The 22,641-nt window shown below is 43.8% G+C and overlaps 1 protein-coding gene across 1 annotated transcript in view; it reads right to left on the bottom strand.

Moving 5' to 3' along the window:
- Positions 1-20,153, bottom strand: part of PPM1L (protein phosphatase, Mg2+/Mn2+ dependent 1L) — a 68,081-nt gene extending 47,928 nt beyond the window's left edge. Inside the window, exon 1 of the mRNA XM_071438159.1 lies at positions 19,371-20,153. Within this exon, the coding sequence (XP_071294260.1) occupies positions 19,371-19,769 (399 nt within the window). The 5' untranslated portion in view covers positions 19,770-20,153. The remainder of the gene's footprint in view (positions 1-19,370) is intronic.
- Between the last annotated feature and the right edge of the window lie 2,488 nt (positions 20,154-22,641).

Here is a 22,641-nt window from a genome sequence, read left to right as displayed (position 1 = left end):
AAAGTCAGTATAAAGTGAATAGGAAATGAGTATAAAATGAATATGATCACATCCACGTTTTCAAAATTAAACTGCATTATTTCTCTGAAGAGAATTCATATCTTAAGACAGGATTAATTCCAGATGGGGGCTAATAAATCCAACAATAATAAATAATTCTAAATGGAATTTAACAATCTGGATTTAGATGGTTTTGAAGCAAGAACCGAGGAGTCTGCTAAGCGCTATCCAATAAATAAATAAATTAAAAAATCCAAAAATGGTTTTAGAGGCTCATGTTTACAGCAGCTACTCAAATATTTGGAGAGCAAGCTGTGGTTTGCCCCAGGAGGGGTCAGTGAGGGGAGGTTTTGGGATCTGCCCCCGTTTTGGAGGCAGGAGCATCACAAAGCTCAGCCTCTCACGTGCCAACCCCACTCTGCACCTGGAACAATCCCAAAGAACAAATCCTGCAGCCCCTCTTGGCAAACAGACCTGAACACCAGCAATGCCCACACATTCCCCACCTCCTGGCTCTGACTTCCACTCCTGACATTTGGCTCTGAGAAATTCAAAATGCAACTTTTCAGTGGGACCTCTTGTAGCTGGGGAAGCATCGCCACGTTTCCTTGGAGCATTTTTAATTTTTGCTACAGGAATCTCCACAGTTTTGCTTCCATAAGGCACCAAGCTTTGCTTAGCTGGGTTTTCCCCTGTGTTTTCCCAGTGTTTTTGCTCTGCTGGGCTGACACCCACGAGCTCAGCAGGCTCTGAGCAGGTCCCAGGGCGTTCCCTGACATCAGGAATTGTTCTCATTCCACTCCAGCTCTGTCAGCCAAGCGAGGGCTGCACACAGCAGCTGGGACAGCCAGGACAGGACAGGCAGCAGGGCTGGACATCCCAAAAAAAGCAGGGATCAACTGGATCCAGCTGCAGCCTCAGCCTCTTTCTGCCCTTTCTCAGCTCTCTTCACATCCTGCCTAATTTTGGGTTTTTTTGGTCTCCAGGTTCTGTTTCCATCTCCTCCAGATCAATGCCCTGCAAGGAAAGCAGCATCAGGCTTCCACCCAGGGAGCCATGCATTATTCAGCCAAGATAAAGCTACACTTTTTTTTTTTCCCTGGGTGGGAGAATTTGAAAAATTGATGAATTTCAATTTTAGGGCAAAGTTTCAAGCAACCTTTACAAAATGGGAGGAAAAAGTTGCTCCAAGAAGCTCTCCCACCTGCAGCTGCCCTGGCACAGCAAGGATTGGAGGATAAGCATCCCTTACAGGCAGTTTGGATACCTGTAACAAGAAATAAACTAAAAATCACTGATCCTACAACACTTTGGGTTAGGAAGGATCCTAAAGATCACTCATTGCACTGGCCCAGAGTGCTCAGGTCACTTCTGAAACGATCCAGATGTAAGAACTGGTTTTGGTTTAAAGATGACCCCTCCCAGCTGCTCATAAACCTCTATTAAATGTATTTTCAGGGTAGAAATCCAAGAAAAGGAGCATTTTGGAGCTGCTGCTGTTCACATCCATGACCCACAAATGCTTCTCCCCACGCTCGATTCATGACATGAATTTCTATGCAAATTCCTTGTCCAGAAAAATGCATTGCTAACTCTGATGAAATCCAGAGATTGTGCTCTGCAAACTTCCCTGCTCGTGCTTCAAAACCATCCAAATCCAGATTGTTTAATTCCATTTAGAATTTGGTTTTCGAGACATAAGGATTAAAAAAGCTGCATGTGAAATAAGAAAACCTAATACCCACAGAATGAGTAATTAGTGCTGAAATCTCTCACACAGAGCAGAATTTAACTCAGATATTCTTATCTTTACCAAAATTCAATTAACAAATGAATTGATTTGGAAAGGAAAAAGGGAAGGGAAGGGAAAGGGAAAGGGAAGGGAAGGGAAAGGAAAGGAAAGGAAAGGAAAGGAAAGGAAAGGAAAGGAAAGGAAAGGAAAGGAAAGGAAAGGAAAGGAAAGGAAAGGAAAGGAAAGGAAAGGAAAGGAAAGGAAAGGAAAGGAAAGGAAAGGAAAGGAAAGGAAAGGAAAGGAGAAAGGATTTTACTTGTTTCACTGTTGTTTTTAAACTTTCCCTCAAACCTCCTTTGGGCTGCTGAGACCTTCAGTTTATTTTTTGATGAATGGAGCTCTTTTTGTGCTGTCCTTAATGCCATAAATTCTGCACATAAAAGAGGGAGGCAGGGATAAAAAAGCCCCATTTCCAGTGCCAGGTATCCAAGGAATGCACCTGGCACTTCAGCCCAGCCTGACTTTGGCCCTTTGGATTCCAGCTGCATTTTACAACAGCTCCACTCTTACCCAGGGGATGCAGATAAGATCCAATTAAAATGGTAACTAACTCCAGGAAGTTCAACCTTCAGATATTGAAAACCATCTCACCTGGAAGAGTCAATGTTTACATGGAAACTTCAAAATACTCAACCTCCAGCTCAGGCAGCTCAAAAGCCTGGAGTGCTCCAATACATCCTAAATTATTCCCTAAATTTACTTGGAGTATTTTTCTACTCATCACATGCAGCCACTGCCCAGAGCTGTGATACAACACAAAAAGGTAAATAAGCTGTTGCTGGTTTTTTAAAATGTTTAAAAGTAAAACTATCAACAAAACTTATTTCTCAAAGCCTGAGAATATACTCTATCACCTTAAAAAATGTAATTAAAATATTTACTAACTCCAAGAGGTTCACATGGCCTGGGATATTGAAAACCATCACCTGGAAGAGTCAATGCTTACATGGAAACTTCAAAATACTCAACCTCCAGCGCAGGGAGCTCAAAAGCCTGGAGTGCTCCAATACATCCCAAGTTATTCCCTAAATTTATTTGGAATATTCTTCTACTCATCACATGCAGTGCTGCAGCCTGACCCTTGTGATACAACACAAAAAGGCAAATAAATTGCTTAAAAACACCCCAAAAAACAACACAAAAAGTTGTTTAAAAGTAAAACTACCAACCAAATTAATTTCTCAAAGCCTGAGAATATACTCTATCATTCTAAATAAAATGTTTGCTAACTCCAAGAGGTTCACATGGCCTGGGATATGGAAAACCATCTCACCTGGAAGAGTGAATGCTTACATGGACACTTCTGAATACACAAACTCCAGCACAGGCAGCTCAAAAGCCTGGAGTGCTCCAATATATCCTAAATTATTCCCTAAATTTACTTGGAGTATTTTTCTACTCATCACATGCAGTGCTGCAGCCTGACCCTTGTGATACAACACAAAAGGGCAAATAAATTGCTTAAAAAAAAAAGTTTTAAAATTAAACTGTATCAACCAAATTTATTTCTCAAAGCCTGATAATATACTCTATCACCTTAAAAAATGTAATTAAAATATTTACTAACTCCAAGAGGTTCACATGGCCTGGGATATTGAAAATCATCACACCTGGAAGAGTGAATGTTTACAAGGACACTTCTGAATACTCAACCTCCAGCACAGGCAGCTGAAAAGCCTGGAGTGCTCCAATACATCCCAAGTTATTCCCTAAATTTATTTGGAATATTTTTCTACTCATCACATGCAGTGCTGCAGCCTGACCCTTGTGATACAACACAAAAGGGCAAATCAGTTGCTTAAAATACTAAAAAAAACCCCAAAAAGTTGTTTAAAAGTAAAACTATCCAACCAAATTAATTTCTCAAAGCCTGAGAATATACTCCATCATTCTAAATAAAATGTTTTCCAACTCTAAGAGGTTCACATGGCCTGGGATATTGAAAATCATCACACCTGAAAGAATGAATGTTTACATGGACACTTCTGAATACACAAACTCCAGCACAGGCAGCTGAAAAGCCTGGAGTGCTCCAATATATCCTAAATTATTCCCTAAATTTACTTGGAATATTTTTCTACTCATCACATGCAGTGCTGCAGCCTGACCCTTGTGATACAACACAAAAGGGCAAATAAATTGCTTAAAATACTAAAAAAAACCCCAAAAAGTTGTTTAAAAGTAAAACTATCCAACCAAATTAATTTCTCAAAGCCTGAGAATATACTCCATCATTCTAAATAAAATGTTTGCTAACTCTAAGAGGTTCACATGGCCTGGGATATTGAAAATCATCACACCTGAAAGAGTGAATGTTTACATGGACACTTCTGAATACACAAACTCCAGCTCAGGCAGCTCAAAAGCCTGGAGTGCTCCAATACATCCCAAGTTATTCCCTAAATTTATTTAATTACTTCTCCCTACAAAATATTTACATATTTGCTGCTTTTGGCCATTCATTACCTCTCTCTTTTTTTTTCTTTTTTTCCCCCCTAACATGTCACCAATTCTTGCTGCACAAAAACAATGCCTGTAGGTTCTTTCCTGTGGTGTGGAGTTGTCTAAGCTTTAGGCAATAACAAAATCCTGTTCAGCTTTCTTCATTTGATTTCCCCTCCTCATGTGGCTGTACAGAGGGAGGATAAAACACAGGCAAGCCTCACCCACAATGTAATGAATTTAATTTCTTTTTATTGTTCCCAGCTCGTCCCTGGTCACCTTGAAATGCCCCCCACTGCTAAGAGCAGTTTTCCTGCAATACACAACTTTAATTCAAGACAGATCTGGAGGTTTTAAATGTTTTATTAAGGGAACTTTGAAAGTGAAAACCAAAAAACCACTTAACTCGATCTTCTGGGGCGTTTTCATCAGAAGAACAAACCCTGTTATGTTCCCTAATTTAACTTTCTTTTTCTTTATTTAAATCAGAGCATTGTGCACATGCCCACATTCCCATTCTCTGAGGAGTTGGGCTCTTGGATCAAAAGCTTCCAGGAGGTTTTTAGTTTTTCCAGGCAATGTTTTTAACTCTCAACAGCAGAAAATAGGGAAGAGTTGAGCCCCAGGAACCCACCCTGAAGCACCTGCAGCCCTTCAGCCAGAGGCACCACTTCCATTTCCTGCAGATTCTCCTTTGTGCTGCTCCAGAGAGGGCAGATTATTCCAAATTTTCCAGTCCTGCCTGCATGGACAGGTTCCTGCTGGCAAGGAGAGGGAACAGCAAGTTCATTTCCCAGGGAACAGTGAGCACAGGGGTGATGCTCTCAGAGAAAAGGGCTGAACTTTTGGGGTTAATTCACTTCTGGGGTTAATTCACTTTTGGGGTTAATTCACTTTTGGGGTTAATTCACCTTTGGGGTTAATTCCCTTTTGGGGTTAATTCACTTCTGGGTGTCCTGAAGCCACCACACCTCTAGAAAGGGAAAGACTTTTCTTGTTTTGCTGTTGTTTCTTAAACTTTCCCTCAAACCTCCCTTTGGGCTGCTGAGACCTTCAGTTTATTTTTTGCTAAATGAAGAAGTCGAGCTCTTTTTGTGCTGTCCCTTAATGCCATAAATTCTGCACATAAAAGAGGGAGGCAGGGATAAGAAAGCCCCACTTCCCCACCCCTGCCTGGCTATTTAGATCACTTTTTGTGACCTAAAACCACCGTTTCAAACCAAAATGCACCTAAAAGATGCCCAACAGCTCAGGGTTTGGCCAGGTCCAAACCAGGGTTTCTCATTTTGGTGTGAAAAAACCACCCAGGCCCATGATCTGGAGTGAGAATTGGTGCTGCCCTGTCTTAGGTGCCATTAATTTCTTAATAATCCCATTATTCTTAAACAAAGAAGGTGGGGCCTGCAGTGCTGGTGTCACATTAAATAACAGAAGGCACACAGGGGGAGTCTCACACACACACAAAAAAAAGAAGGAGCAGTTGCCTGTGGGAGAAAACAAGAGAGGGGCTAAAAATTTCTATTTTCAGTTGTGTTCCTGACTTGTATGAGAGCAGCCAAGAGACATAAGCAGAAATTTGAGCCTGTAAAATGAGCTGGAAACACCTGTTCCCAGAGGTGTATACCATGTTTTTGTGACCCACTTTTGAGAGGCCTTCAATCTGAGGCCCAGGGAGGTCAATTAAAGCCACTGAGACAGAAAAAACACAAAGTTTTCCATTTTTGTATTAAAAAAAGTCTCAATTGAATGGTGTTTGCCACTGGAATGGTGTTTAGCTCTCCTGTCAATTGCAGGTGCTGGGAAACTCAGCAACAAAACATTCCAGTAAAAATATCTCTTTTCTATAATAGGTTTGAGGTTACAGCCTCTCCTGTTACTCACCCACACCATCTTCCCTCCCAGTCAGGCTTTTCCTTAATAAGCTGGACACCACTGTGCCAAAAAAGCTTTTAAAAGCTGCACTTGAGACAACTCCTTCCAATCTGCAGCTGCAAACCCTTTCCTGTGGCATCCGAGGCTGCCTGCAGTTCAGCTCTCAGTGCAATGTTCACAGGGACACTTCAGAGCACACAAAATCCGACTGAGGCAGCTCAAAAGCCTGGAGTGCTCCAGAACATCCCAGGAGATTCCTTAAATTTATTGGGAGTATTTTTCTACTCATCACAAGCAGTGCTGCAGCCTGACCCCATGTGCAGCCACTGCCCAGAGCTGTGATACAACACAAAAAGGTAAATAAGTTGCTTTAAAAAAGAAAAAAGTTATTTAGAAGTAGAACTATTAACAAAAATTTATTTCTCAAAGCCTGAGAATGTACTCTATCATCTTAAAAATATCTAATTAAAATGTTTATTAACTCCAAGAGGTTCAAATGTCCTCAGATATTGAAAACCATCACACCTGAAAGAGTGAATGTTTACATGGACACTTCAGAACACACAAAATCCGACTGAGGCAGCTTAAAAGCCTGGAGTGCTCCAGAACATCCCAAGACATTCCTTAAATTTATTGGGAGTATTTTTCTACTCATCACATGCAGTGCTGCAGCCTGACCCCGTGTGCAGCCACTGCCCAGAGCTGTGATACAACACAAAAAGGCAAATAAATGTCTTTTTTTTTTTTTTAAAGTTGTTTAAAAGTAAAACTATTTACAAAAATTTATTTCTCAAAGCTTGAGAATATACTCTATAATCTTAAAAAAATCTAATTAAAATGTTTACTAACTCCAAGAGATTCACATGGCCTGGGATATGGGAAACCATCACACCTGAAAGAGTGAATGTTTACAGGGACACTTCAGAACACACAAAATCCAACTGAGGCAGCTTAAAAGTCTGGAGTGCTCCAACAACACCTAAATTATTCCCTAAATTTATTGGGAGTATTTTTCTACTCATCACATGCAGTGCTGCAGCCACTGCCCAGAGCTGTGATACAACACAAAAAGGTAAATAAGTTGTTTAAAAGAATAAAAAAGTTTAAAAATATATAAAACTATCAACAAAATTTATTTCTCAAAGCCTGAGAATATACTCTATCACCTTAAAAAAATCTAATTAAAATGTTTACCAACTCCAAGAGGTTCACATGGCCTGGGATATGGAAAACCATCACACCTGAAAGAGTGAATGTTAAGTTACCTATTTTTTTTTTTATTGTTTAAAAATAAAACTGTTACCAAAATTTATTTCTCCAAGCCTGAGAATATACTCTATCACCCTAATATGATGATTAATTAGAATTATAGATGTAAACAGCATGTCTTTGCCTCTGAAGGTTAAAGAAAAAAGAGTTATTGAAGTGGTAACCAGCTCCTAGGAGTTTCTCCTCAAAGCAGGAAAAAAAAGTGTGGTTTTCTAAAAATAATTGATTATCTTGCCATCATTCTCTTTGAAGATGTGGTTACCATGAGCAGAATTATCTCCAGTTCTTGTTTGTCTATGATTCCAGTTATAAATGGAGTCTGAGGAGAAGGTTCCTGATCTCATCACAGTATTTGGCTTCTTATTTAGCTTTTCATTCTGCTTTTATTTACAGTAATAATATCCACAAAAACGAGAAAAAAACAGGGAAAAAGCCCAACCTCACCCAACTAAACACTGGTAGTAAATACCATTCTGCCTCAATGCAAAATAAAAATGATGTGAATATATCAGGGTACATAACAGCTAAAAAAGAATTCAGGCTGACGATTTGCATGTTTGTCAATTTAAACCATCACAGAAAGTGCTTATTTAAAGCACTGATTGAAATAATTCTATCCCGGAGGCAGGAGATTACTCCTGCCCTCAAAGTTAAAAATAATATCCCCATTAACCTCAGCAACAATTTCCTAATTGCCAAGGATTACAAATCTTTCATGCAATGCTCATCCTCTGAGAATTCCCTCATTGCTTCACTCCCAAACCACTGCTGTGACTGCAGTCCTCAGGCTTTTCAAAGATCAAACTGCAGGGATGGTTTTTGTGTGACATTGAGGAAAACGAGGGTGTGGCACCCCAAATTCCCTGTGGATGAAGCAGCTCTGCATTAATATTGATGGGGCTCTCCTCTGCCGGGTGATGCCAACTGGCACCAGCACCATGGAGCAGCAGCTGCTCCCACACTTTGTTCCCTCTGTCCTGAGCAACAGCTCAGGCTGGAGTTTGTGCCAGCAAGGCAGAGATGTGGAGATGTGGCAGAAACAAAGAGGGCAAAGTTTAGTGCCCAAAGCACCCGGGGTTACAGCACTGGAAGGGATTCTTGGAGAGGCACAAAGGAGAGCTGCCAAAACATGGGGCCTGCTGCTTGCCCAGCCTCTGAGGGAAAACCAGGAACTGCCTGAGCAGGAATCACCTCAAACAAATCCAGCACCAAAGAAAACCAGAATCAGCCTGAGCAGGAATCACCTAAACCAAATCCAGCACCAAACAAAACCAGGATCAGCCTGAGCAGGAATCACCTCACACACAAATCCAGCACCAAAAAAAACCAGGATCATCCTGACACAGGAACAGCTTCAAACAAATCCTGCACCAAATAAAACCAGGATGATCCTAGCACAGGAATCACCTCAAACAAATCCAGCACCAAACAAAACCAGGATCATCCTGACCTAGGAATCACCTCACACACAAATCCAGCACCAAAGGTGAACCAGGATCATCCTGACCCAGGAATCACCTCACACACAAATCCAGTGTGGAGGGAAATCCAGGATCATCCTGGCACAGGAATCACCTCACACACAAATCCAGCACCAAGGGTGAACCAGGATCAGCCTGACCCAGGAAACACCTCAAACAAATCCAGCTGAGAGGGAAAACCAGGATCATCCTGACCCAGGAACCACCTCAAACAAATCCAGCACCAAATAAAACCAGAATGATCCTGACCGAGGAATCGCCTCTCACACAAATCCAGTGTGGAGGGAAAAGCAGGATGATCCTGACCCAGGAATCACCTAAAACAAATCCAGCACCAAACAAAACCAGGATGATCCTGACCCAGGAATCACCTCTCACACAAATCCAGCACCAAATAAAACCAGGATGATCCTGGCACAGGAATCACCTCTCACACAAATCCAACACCAAATAAAACCAGGATCATCCTGACCCAGGAACCACCTCTCACACAAATCCAACACCAAATAAAACCAGGATCATCCTGACCCAGGAACCACCTCTCACACAAATCCAACACCAAATAAAACCAGGATCATCCTGACCCAGGAACCACCTCAAACAAATCCAACACCAAATAAAACCAGGATCATCCTGACCATGGAATCACCTCACACACAAATCCAGCACCAAAATAAACCAGGATCATCCTGACACAGGAATCACCTCACACACAAATCCAGCACCAAGGGTGAACCAGGATCATCCTGACACAGGAATCACCTCAAACAAATCCTGCACCAAATAAAACCAGGATCATCCTGAGCCAGGAATCACTTCAAACAAATCCAACACCAGGATCATCCTGACCCAGGATTTACCTCTCACAAAAAAAAAAACAAAACCAGGATGATCCTGACCCAGGATTCACCTCTCACACAAATCCAGCCCCTCAGGTGTTGGATGGATTCCACCAGTTTGGCACCTCTCACCAAAGTGCACATCCCTGAGTTAACTCCACTTTGGGGAACTGGGACTGTCTCCTCCCCAGGGCTGCTGCTTCTCTCTTCCTTGGGAGCTGGAGACTGGCTTTTCCTATTTCTCCTGGTCTAATTCCCCTTTTCTTCCACACCAACAAAGAGCCAAACTTCAGATGTGATTTCCCTTTTTTCACCAACCTTCAGCCAGGATTTCCCTTTCCTTCCACACCAATAAAGGGCCAAACTTCAGCTGTGGTTCCCCTTTTCGCCCACAACAATGAACAGCCAAACTTCAGATAATTAGGAATAAATATCCAATGAAAAATTAGTTTTGTTTGGTGGGATTATCCAGACTGCTGCCCAACTTCCCTGATTCCCAGCAGAAATAAAACCACAGTAACCACATCACATATATCCCACGTTAAAAAAAAACCCAGCACGAAAAGCACCTTCTACATCCTACATAATGTCTTAGACATCTCCTAAAACACTTGAGCAATAAAAAAAAAGCTATAAAAATCAGAAAAACACCATTCACTCTGCAAAGCACGAAAGCAGATGAAAGCTCAGGGGTATAAACATCAAGAACACTAAAGAGACAAGCATGTTCCTTCTCCCCTTCCTCCTACTCCCACACTTCATTCCTGAAGCACACAGCTTTGGACAGAGATTTTATTTCGTGCCAACCACAATCAGATATTTCAATACCTCAGTGCTTGTCTGGAGGGAGCACACATTCCAGGGAAAATGCAGTGCATGTACAGATTACCTGGAAATAAATCACATTCCCATTTAAAATGAAGCTTAAAGAAGTGGCACAGCACAGAGCTGTATTATGGACCACGCACTTTTCCCTCAGAAGAAACGTTTCACACCCTCCAGCAGTTTTCTTTTGGGAAGAGAATGAAAAAGTAAAGAGATTTATTAGATTAAAAAGCATATTGATTGAAAGCAGTGCTGTATGACAGCTTCAGCTATTATAACAGAACTTAATAAAATCAAATGTTTACCCCTGAAGGGGATTTTGAGGGAAAAACATAAAAAAGGCTTTATCAACACTTATGACAATGAGCAAATCTGCAAGGGATAACATTTTGGTGCTGAAAGTAAATGCAAATAAGTGCTCATTTCTCCAGGGGAGCTTTGAGGTTTGCCCACACGAGGAGCCATGGCTGATGTGGCTCAGCAGTGAAAACACCTCCTGTGATTGTGTGGCTGGAGATGGTGTCAGCTGCTCCCACAGCTGGGAGCAGGCAGGGTCACAGATGATGAGAGCAGGAGATGTTCCAGCATCACTGCCAGCTTGTAGGAGCAGCAGGCTTGGTGATGGGCTTGACCCAAAGAATGACATTCCTTCCTCCCTGCCCTTGTCCCCTTGGCTCATCCTTCCCTCCCCTTGTCCACTCGGCTCATCCCTCCTGCCCTTTGCCCACTTTGTTTATCCCTTCTTCCTTCCCTTTGTCCACTTTGCTCATCCTTCCCTCCCCTTGCCTGCTTTGCTCATCCCTCCTTCCCCTTGCCCACTCTGCTCATCCCTCCTTCCTTCCTTCCCTCTGCTCACCCCTCCTTCCCCTTGTCCACTTTGCTCATTCCACCTTCCCTTTTATCCACTCTGCTCACCCCTCCTTCCTCTCTGCCCTTGTCTACTCTGCTCACCCCTCTTGCCCTTTGTCCACTTTGTTTATCCCTTCTTCCTTCCCCTTGTCCACTCTGCTCACCCCTCCTTCCCCCTGTCCCCTTTTCTGCCCCCTCTTTCCCTCATCCCCTTTTCTGCCCCCTCTTTCCCCATCCCCTTTTCTGCCCCCTCTTTCCCCGTCCCCTTTTCTGCCCCCTCTTTCCCCCGTCCCCTTTTCTGCCCCCTCTTTCCCCCCATCCCCTTTTCTGCCCCCTCTTTCCCCCGTCCCCTTTTCTGCCCCCTCTTTCCCCCGTCCCCTTTTCTGCCCCCTCTTTCCCCCGTCCCCTTTTCTGCCCCCTCTTTCCCCCGTCCCCTTTTCTCACCCCTCTTTCCCCCGTCCCCTTTTCTCACCCCTTTCCCCCGTCCCCTTTTCTGCCCCCTCTTTCCCCCGTCCCCTTTTCTGCCCCCTCTTTCCCCCGTCCCCTTTTCTGCCCCCTCTTTCCCTGTCCCCTTTTCTGCCCCCTCTTTCCCCCGTCCCCTTTTCTGCCCCCTCTTTCCCCCGTCCCCTTTTCTGCCCCCTCTTTCCCCTGTCCCCTTTTCTGCCCCCTCTTTCCCCTGTCCCCTTTTCTGCCCCCTCTTTCCCCCCATCCCCTTTTCTGCCCCCTCTTTCCCTCATCCCCTTTTCTGCCCCCTCTTTCCCTCATCCCCTTTTCTGCCCCCTCTTTCCCCATCCCCTTTTCTGCCCCCTCTTTCCCCGTCCCCTTTTCTGCCCCCTCTTTCCCCGTCCCCTTTTCTGCCCCCTCTTTCCCCATCCCCTTTTCTGCCCCCTCTTTCCCCCGTCCCCTTTTCTGCCCCCTCTTTCCCCTGTCCCCTTTTCTGCCCCCTCTTTCCCCCGTCCCCTTTTCTCACCCCTCTTTCCCCCGTCCCCTTTTCTGCCCCCTCTTTCCCTCTGTCCCCTTTGCTCCTCACCCAACACCCCAATCCCAAGATCCCAGCTCAGTGTTTCCACCACCAGCTGCTTTTCTGGGATGGCTTTTCCACAGGAGCAGAAAGAAAGGTGGATTTCTCCTCCACCCACATTATTTGATGGCAAACCACTCCAGAGCTGAGAGCCTGCTTTTAACAACAGCTTTCTGTTATTTCTGGTTTTTAGCAGGACCAAAATATTTCCCTTGATCCTTCCTGGATCAGGCCTGATCTGGTCCAAGCTGTATTTGCCATATAAACATCAATTTCACAGCATAAATGAACAGTTACTTCAACTAAAATTTACTATTCTCACCAGTCTTACTTACCCTGAGTATTTGTCAGTATTCTGGCACCTGCAACCCTTTCTTCTCTCGTAAACTGTAATGAAATTTGCATTTTTTCAAAGCTGTGCTGCTTTCAAATGAAACTTATTTTGGCACGAGCTTTAAACTGCTTTAATAAAACCACCAGTATTTAACACTGAAGTGTTAAACACCAGCTAAAAAACAGGAGTAAAAGCAGATAAAACAGCCCAAAAGAGAGAAAAAAAAAATCTGCAGCTTGTTCCACCTCCTGATTTTACACACAAATGGCAACAGCCTGGAGATCCAGCATGGACATTTTTGTCAGGATGAAAACTCCCTTTTGGGATTGCCTCATCTGTAGCCTTTGCTGTTTCCTGACCTTCTGGGTGAAGGGAAACTCCACAGGCTCATAAAGAATTAGGGTCATCAAATGCTGATGATTTTCTCCTACATGGGAGAACTCCTGGGCCGGGGTTGAGCCAGAGGAACTGGTCTGGCCAGCTGGGCTGGGACCTGGTGAACCTGAGCTCGAGGAGGAGCAGCCAGAGGGAACCTGGAGCTCCAAAATCTGTGTTAAAGCACATTCCAGGAGGGCTGGAATGGGCACAGCTCCTTGGGACACAGCATTCCCCGAGGCTTTGGGGGATGAGGGACAGAAGTGTGGCCAAGGACCAGCAGGGATGAGGAATGGGGGTGAGGAGTCTGTGTGGGGCACAGAGCAGGGGGTGCAGTAGGGCCCAAAGAGTGCTGGCTTCACTTAAACTTGGAGAATTTACCAAAAAATATGGAGTGAAAAACTGGAGCAAGAGGCGTGTGACTTTCTGTGCGTAATTAGAGCAGCTGCTGCCCTTCAATTGGGTTTGGGAAGGCTCCCTGCAAGGGCAGAGATTCAAAGCAGGAGGAGCACACGAGCATTTTGCTCCTTTTCCCAGATCTGTCAGGGTTTCTGTGCTGTGCTCTGAGGGAAGAGCAAGACCTGAACCTCGAGACCTGAGGCAAATGAGTGCCAGGAACCTCTGCACTGCCTTCCCTGCACTGGTTTGGGGTGCAAGGGACCCTAAAGCCCATCTCATCCCATGGGCAGGGACACCTCCCACTGGACCAGGATGCTCCAAACCCTGGCTTTGGACACTTCCAGGGCTGGACCCCAAAACCTGGCAGATCCCACAGCACAATCCCCCTCATTTCTGAGCAGATCAACGTGTCCAAAGGCTGCTGGGGCTGAGGAAAGCTGGAATTTCACTTCAGAGCAGGCAATACCTGCATGCTGAGGAAGACACAAAACCCCAGATGAAGAGGGGCAGGGCTGAAAAGTCCTGAGAAAATGAAGAAAAAATTGAGAAGCGCCCAAAGCAGCGCGTGGGAATCCTGCCACGAGCATGGGACATGCCCACAGTGCCAAAACTGCTGCAGGAAACTGCAGCCACCAGCAGGAACCAGCCAGCAGCAAAACACAGCCAGGAGATTGTTTCAGAAGTGAAACTGCCAGAAGCCAAATCACAGCTTTAAGGCACAATTTACACCGTAAATATTTGGGTTTCTAGCAAAAAGGGAGGGAGGAGAAATCCTACTGTGCTCCAAAAGAGCTGCTGGAAACACCACATTGGAGGCAGAGCAATCTGCTGGTTTAATTAACCCTCGTGACACAGGACCTGAATTTTTTTTTCTCTCACGCTATTAAACACAAAAATATCCCAACTCCTGAGCTATGGAACAGAAATGATTAAAATCCCACTGCTCCAAGATTGTTTCCTCCCCATGCACAGCAATTCCCAACAGGGACACGTCCCGTGGAGGAGTCCTGAGTTCCTCAAGTTCATGGGGGAAACTTCAATGACTTTCATAATCTGAAAGCACCTCATAATCAAAATTGATTTCATTTAACCAGTGGCAATCTGTTGGCAGCCTGAGAGAGGGAAACACCGATTAAAACAAAGCTGGCAAAACACATAAAAAATTAATTGACTTCTTGATTGCTATCAAAATTGAAAAAAGGCTCAATCCTACACCCAATGATACAGCCCTGAATGGCAGCAATTAAAGTCCCTCTTTCCAATTACAGCTTTTTACAGCATTTAAATCAATTTTTGTACAGCAAATGAGCGTAGTGTTTAACCCTGAATCGAATCAGCATGGTGTTGTGGGCTAAAAATCATAATCCTGGAGCATGATATGCAAGACTAAAACTCAGATAAACTGAACAAAATGACAGGAATGTTCCTGTAGATCATTTTTGACTCGTGTTTTAGGCCACTGGAGGGGAATTCATAAGCAGATTTGGGACTTGCCTTATCAACATGACCTCACCTATATAAATATTTATTCAAACATTTGGGCACATTGCAGTAGATTCTAGATTAGAAACCAAAGGAAGTGACTATAAAAGGAAAACTGTGCTGGCAGTTTCTGTTTAAAAACTGCAAACCCTCAAAGACTTCTTGCAACTGGGCAGTAACATCCAGAGAAACTCCAAAGCCTGTGTTTGATTTATTCCTACCTTTTATAAAATCCCAGTCCTGAATGGCCCTGACTCAAAAGCCTGATAGATAAATTTTCATTGCTGAGATTGCTGAAGTAGTTCAGCATCACAAGGATGGGGCTGGAATGAGAATTAGCAGATTTTAAAAAATGAACTAAAGTTGTGAAATTGGCAGCTTTCTCTTCTTTCAGCACAGCACAAACACCTTCTGCTGTCAGGACCAGAGAGCTGGACTGGAATGCCCAGCAGGTTTGCTCAAGCACAGCTGGGACAGTGCCCTCTCCTCCAGGCCTCACCTCAGCATTCCATCATTTCCAGAGCCTCACACCAGGCTCCTCAGGATTCTCCACCATTATCTTCTGACCTTTCCCTTTTTTTTATTCTTTTTTTTTTTTGTGTCTTTCTCAGTTAATCAGTAACCAGAGACTTCTGCCAGCACTTGGTGCTGCTGGTATCAAGGTCCTGAGCCCCACGGAGCCACTTCCACACCGTTCTCTCCTTCCCCATTCCAGCTCCCCAGCCTTTCCCTGCGCTGGGAATAGAAAACAAAAATAAAAAGGTGTATTTTCCATCCTGAAGCACTGGCTCAGCAGCTCCAGAGCCCAATTATTCCAGGCAGAAAAAGCTCTTCCCCACAGCTACACATCATGAGGGACAAGTCTTGCCATGTCCCCGTTCAGGAGGTGGAGGGAAATAAAAAGAGACATTTTTTTATGAGACAGTTACTGAGCTGTAATTTCCCACATCCGTTTACAACTGCAAACAAGCCCAGGCAGAGGAAGGTACTATCTATTACCATAATTATTTTAAAAACCTTCACCCCACAGGGTTAGGAAAAAACCAATGATTTACAGCAGAGCCATAACTATAAAACTGCAGATGGGAGCTGAGCTATTTTGCCCTTGTCTAATGCTGAGATCTCATTAAACTGCGTGCTTAAACCTTAAATATTTGAGAGTAAATGGTAGTTAAAATAGGGAAATCACTCTCATTAAGCAGCCAGCCTTTCCTCTGCTCAGCTTCTCAGCTCATCATGTGTTATTTGGTCATTTGTGGAGTTTTGCACCGCTCCATCTTCCAGCCTGGACAGCCCCAAAATTCCTAAATAAAGGGAAAAGGGCAAGGAAAAAAAAAGCACTCAAGCCATTTTTAAAGCTTAAAAAGAAACTGATGAGAGAACAGAAATTTTTTTCTTTTCTAAGTTCAATCACATTGAAGGATGATCCTTTGGCCAAAGTCATTCAGTGAGACAACAGGCAGCAACTTTTCTTTATTCTTTCTAAATCCAGAAAGATGAAAGGAAGATCTAGAAAGGTCTATTCTTTGACCTCGACCTGCTCTGCATCATCATCATCATCATTATTATTATCATCATCATCATCACCATTATATCTCCAAGAAATTAACTTTTATTATAAGAAGTTTCTCCAGGAAACTAACCTTTAATAAAACACTGCACCACACAACCCCACATCCAATTTTCTCTCTGAAATCTTCTTGCCTTTCAGAAGTTACTGCACCAAACCAGAGCATTAATAATTATTTTTGCTTACTTCCTTCTCAAGCCACCCACAAAATCCAAAGCAATGTCTGCCAACCTATCCAGGCTAAAACTGGAAGCTGGAAGAGGAAATGACATAAGGGAAAAGTAGAATTTATGCAAAATGTTGGTGATATGAAAGCTCAGAAATCTTCATAAATTAGCAGTGCACAGTAATTGAAGCTGCTTGAATCATGCTCCTCCATCCTTCCACTTCAATGGGATATGGCAGGAAGTAATTAATGGAGACAGGCTCCCTTGCATATAGCTGCAAATAATTAACCTGGCCTCTCATTTCTGGTATTGGCTGTTTGGAAAAACAAATTTCTCCCCATATAGAACACTTTGTTTCACACGTAACCCCAGGGATCAGCTGTTCTTGATTCTTTAAATATACATAAAGAAATTTAATGGGAGCCCATATGGAAAATTTAACCTTCACAAAGGCTTCGCTAAGTGCGTAGATGAAGTGTTTCACAGAGCATTTGATGTTTTTAAAAAATGAAAATAAATTAAGACATACAACCCCCCCCCCATTCAAACAGAGACTTAAAATGTAGTGTTATGTACTAGGGACTAAATAAGAGGATAAATTTTTATTTCTTCTCTCTTGTTTTCTACTCAAAATTACAAAACCTGCTTAGAATAAAAACTGTTCCTCATTATTTCTTCCTTTTTTTGCTGTATGCACAGCACACAGTTCATGTTCTTCTGAACAGTTTTACCTAAAATGTAAAACTCGTAACTAATTAGATCCTCAACTTATTTTTGTAGGAGTAAAGGCCATGAAGAACACTTAGGATTCCATTATGAATAACAGATGCGAGACGGGTACATTTATAAACCACTAAATTTAGAAAAGATCTGCGGAGAGTTCTGCTGAACCTTTCAAAATTAAAAACCTGCCTGTACTTTGCCACTGAATCCATCAGAGCAAGTTCTGAGGAAGCAGAATACAAAAGGCCAATGAGTTTTCCACGGATCCAGCATTAATGCGTGCCATGGATGGAATTTCAAGATGCCCAACAAAGCAGGCAATATCCACGGGGCACATTAGCTAAATGCCAACATTCCCTGTGTTAGTTGGGGGTTATTCAATACCCTCGGCTCGCCATCTCGTGCAGGGCAAGCTACAAAATTAATGAAAGAAATCAGATCCCCCTTGCAGCCGGGATCCCACAACCTCGGAGCACTCTGTTTGAAAACACCACTCGGATATTTCCCCAATTGTTCGGGCCGCTCGGTTCCCACAAGGAAACTCGGCTCACACAAAGGCACGGCCCCGGCACCTTCCTCCCGGGCACAAAGGAGCCAGATGGCCCCAGGGAACTGCTCCTGTTCCTCCGGGAAAAGCTGGGAATGCCTTGGGACACACGGACATGGCCAGCCGTGCTCCTCCATGCCCAGGGAACTGGCCTGAGAACACCAGGAGGAGCTGGCACTGCTGTGCCCGCCTCAAATCAGACAAAAAAAACCCCAAAACAGTGCTCAGCATTTTTTATGAAGCCGATAATCCTCAGTACCCAAAGAGTTTGCGTTAATTTAAAGGGGGCCAAACAGCCGGCACTGCAAGGAGAGCCCAGGTCCCTTCCCAAGCCTGGCAGCGGCTCCCGATGCCCAGCCAGGGCCTGGATTTTCCAGGAGCCCTTCCAGGTTTAGCAGGGCAGCAGCTGCCACCCCTGTGCCCCGTGAGTGCCTGGGCACTGCCAGAGCTTTTCCAGGAAGGATTTGGACTCTTGGATCTGGAGGAACACCCTCCCTCCTCACGGAAAATTCCCAGCATTTCTCCCATCACCTCAGCGGGTTCCCTCACATCCAGCCGGAGCTGCTTTGCCACACAAGGACGAACTCCTCGTCCTTGCCCACAGTTACGAAACGCGTGCCTTGTGCCACACCAAAAGCTGCGTGGCAGCACCACATCCTAAAGGCAGAGGAAGCTGCAGTTCCAACATTTGTCATCCGCAAAGCCACGGAATACCCCGATCGTCAGCGTGCCCGGCAGAGCGCCGAGGTCGCCCAGCCCCGAGCGCCACGATGCCGGCTCTGCTGCCTTCCCTCCAGGGCAGGCACAGCGCGCTTTAATGACAAAAACTCCCAAACACAATTCCCAAACACCGCGTCGTGCTCGGCTCCCTGCACAGGGAATTACCCAGAGCACATTTTCCACACTTTCGCATCCTCCAGCAGCGCTCCTGTTTCACCTCAGCCGATGAGCCCGGCTCTGTCCGGGGGAGCAGCCAGCCCGCTGCCAAAATCACATCACAGCACACTTGGCTGTAACAAAAGATGACTCCGGGGAGTTTGTGCTCATCATCGTTATTCCACGCACGTCAGAGCCACCTCCAGCAGCCTTGCCTTCAATTAAACCTCTACTACTGCAAAGGGCAAAGGGGGTATGGACACATTTGTGCCGTGCCGAGAGTGGAAGGGGTAAGGAGGGATAAAGGGAAGAGAGGATTACACAGCCCTTTTTCAGAGACAAAAAGCAAGGAAATCCCCTCCCCACAATGCACAAGACAACCACACAAACCTGGTGGGTGAGAACACATCCACGCCTTGCCTTGGACCATCCTCCCTCCCTCACCCCCCCTTTTTTTTTTTTTTTTGGTGTTGTTGAATTATTGGTTATTTCCAGCTGAGAACTTGCCTCTCCTCCGTGCCCATCAAATATCCCGAAGATGGAGGGGTGAGTCTTGTTCACCAGGTCGGTGATTACTTCGAACCTGTCCTCCATGTGATCCCTGCGGCCTTGGATGGAGTAGACAGCCACGTTGTGGCTCTTGAACTCCCAGGTCTTGGAGAACTCAGCGTCCAGCACGTCTAAACCCCCGAGCCTGTCATTCTGCATGATCTCGGCCACCTTGCCCTTCACCATCTTCACCGCATCCCTGCTGGACTTAACAATGGTTTTCACCTCATCCGTGTGGAAGAAATAACTCCACAGGGCCAGGCTGATGCACAGCAAGAACAGGGTCTCCGGTCTGAGCAAGAAGTAACGCATGATCCGACCCAGCAGAGACAGCAAAGTCATTGTATCCTCTATCATTTATTATCGCGACCGTGTCTCCCCACAGCATGCAGCGGGGCGGCTCCGAGCCCGGGGCCGCTCGCTCAGTGCATGCTCGGCCGGCCGGGCAGCGCCGAGCCCCGCGCTCCGTTCTGCTCCGCTCCGCTCGCTGCGGCTCCGCTCCCGCTGCTGCCGGCGGCCGCGCCCCGGCCCCGCGGCGCCCCGTCCGTGCCGCGGGGGCGCGGGCCCGCCGATGGATGCGCCGAGCGCTGCGCCGCCGGATGCCTCCTGAACGCCGCTGCCCGCCGCGGTTCGGCTCGGCTCGGCCGGGAGGTGGCTGCCAGGGCCGCCCGCGGTACCTGCGTCCCGTGTCCCCCGCGCCCGGCGCCGGCCCGCCCTCTTTCCACCCGGGCGGAGCGTCCCGGCCGCCGCCCCCGCCGCGCCGCTGAACTACAAATCCCGGCAGCCCCTGCGGGAGCGCGCCGGTGCGGGCGGGGTGTGAGGCATGCTGGGAGTTGTAGGCTGGGAGCGGCCGGGGAAGGAGGCAGGAGGAGGAAAAATGTATTTAATCAAAGTGATTTTAATAAAAATCAAAAATGTTTAAAATAAAAAAAATGTTTAATCAAAGTGTAATTAAAGTTATTCATTCAAAGTGATTTTAATAAAATCAAAAATTTTTAAAATAAAAAAATCAAAATTATTGAATCAAATTGTAATAAAAATTATTTAATCGAAGGGATTTAAATAAAAAATAAATTAAAAAATCAAAATTATTTAATCAAAATGTAATTAAAATTATTTAATCAAAGTAATTTAAATTAAAAAATTAAAAATCAAAATTACTTATTAAAATGTAATTAAAATTATTAATCAAAGTGATTTAAATAAAAAATTTTCAAAATAAAAAAATCAAAATTACTTATTAAAAATGTAATTAAAATTATTAATCAAAGTAACTTGAATAAAAATTTTTCAAAATAAAAAAATCAAAATTATTTAATCAAAGTGTTATGAAAATTCTCTAATACAAGTGATTTCAATAAAAATAAAAAATTTAAATAAAAAATTTTTAATCAAAGTGCAATTAAAAATTACTTAATCCAAGTTATTTGGTTTTTGGAGCAACCTGGGATAGCGAGAAGTGTCCCTGCCCCTAGGATGAGATACCCGTTCAAGTCCCTTCCAACACAAACCATCCTGGGATTCTTCTAAAGGATTAAATTGACCCTTGTGCGTTTCCCAATCTCATTCACAAGCTCGCAGTCAAAACGGAAACAAAGCAGGATCTTGTCAATTATTAAACCTGGAGTAGAGTTTGCCAAGGTAGCAAATTTTGTTGGAAAACCCTCAAAGCATCTTGCTTCTTTCTCTGCCCCCCTTGTGTAAATTGCCATTTTGCTGCACTGACAGCACTGAAAACCACGAGCCGTGTGTGTGAGCAGAATAATGTATAATATAAATATTTATATTTAAATATACACAATTAAATGGCGTGCCTGAGCTGTTTGCTGCCAGCTGCGGGGTGGAAAACAGAAAATCCATCACCCAACCAAACCAAAGCATCAACCAACCCCAGAGAGCGTCAGAGCCGGCGTGAGAATCAAACCCCTCAAACACAAAGTGAATTAACAAACCACAGAACCCCAAAACTGAAATTCTGACTGACAAACTGTAAATTTCAGATAGGGGCATCCCAGGTTTTCCAGCAGCTCCCACTCCCTCTGGACTTTTGTTGCTGTAAATTCTTTGTTTTTCCACTTCTTCCAAAGATCAGCTGGAATAAATGACAGAACCCTGAGCCTGCTTAACCCAAAGTTAATAATTTCAGCCCTTCTGTGTTCCATTCTTCCATCCAGATCTGAAAAACCACCAAAATTAATGACAAATATTAATTACAACCATGACACTGCTTTAAATTTAAAAGGTGCACTCTGATAGCATTTTATCCAAAATTTTCCATTTCAGGCCTAGAAAAACCTCTCCCCTTTTTCCTCCCCTCTGCCACAATGTGCTTGAGCTGACCCACAGATTTTTCTACCCAAAATGCCAAAATCTGCACCTGTGAGTTGGGGAATGTGGTACCAGCACAGGTGCTGCAGCACCTCTGTCCTGAACAGAGGCAAACAAGAAGGAAATAATATTTATGATTCTACAGAAATGTGTAGTTGACAAAAAGCTGTGCAGCCAATAATTCTAATAATATTGATATTAATGATGTCTATTGTGGCTTTTTTTAATATTAGGGAAAGATAAAGAAATGTAAAATAAGGATGACACTGCTCACTGCCAACAAGCAATTCATTATTTGTCATTTCACTGCAATATAAATGTGTGATTGTCTATTAGCTACAAACTGTGTTGCTAGTAATTCTGATAATGTCATTAATATCACTATCTCTATTACAACTTTTTAAATTCTATTAATTTTATACTTAAGGAGAGATAAAATAAATGTAAAATAAGAAGGGTGATGCTCTCTCCCACCAATTAATTTGTTATTTATTTGTCATTTCACTGCAATATAAATGTGGAACTGTGTATTAGCTACGAACTGTGTAGCTAATAATTCTTATAATATTATTAATATCACTATCTCTATTATGGCTTTAAAAATCTATTAATTTTATACTTTAGGAAAGATAAAATAAACGTCAAACAAGAAGGATGTTGCTCTCTCCCAACCAATTTGTTATTTATTTGTCACTTTACTGCAATATAAATGTGTCACTGTCTATTAGCTACAAACTAATAATTAGCTGCAAGCTAGTAATTCTAATAATATTATTAATACATATTCTATAATATTATTATATCACTGTCTCTATTATGGCTTTTAAATTCTATTAATTTTATACTTAAGGAGAGATTAAATCAATGTAAAATAAGGAGGATGCTGCTCTCTCCCACCAAT

The sequence above is a fragment of the Agelaius tricolor genome, unplaced genomic scaffold (genome assembly GCF_023055355.1).
Source record: "Agelaius tricolor isolate 1412-34295 unplaced genomic scaffold, bAgeTri1.0.p SCAF_12, whole genome shotgun sequence".
NCBI lineage: Eukaryota > Metazoa > Chordata > Aves > Passeriformes > Icteridae > Agelaius > Agelaius tricolor.
Note: the sequence above shows the minus strand (reverse complement) of the source record. Positions and strands in the feature narration are given on the sequence as shown.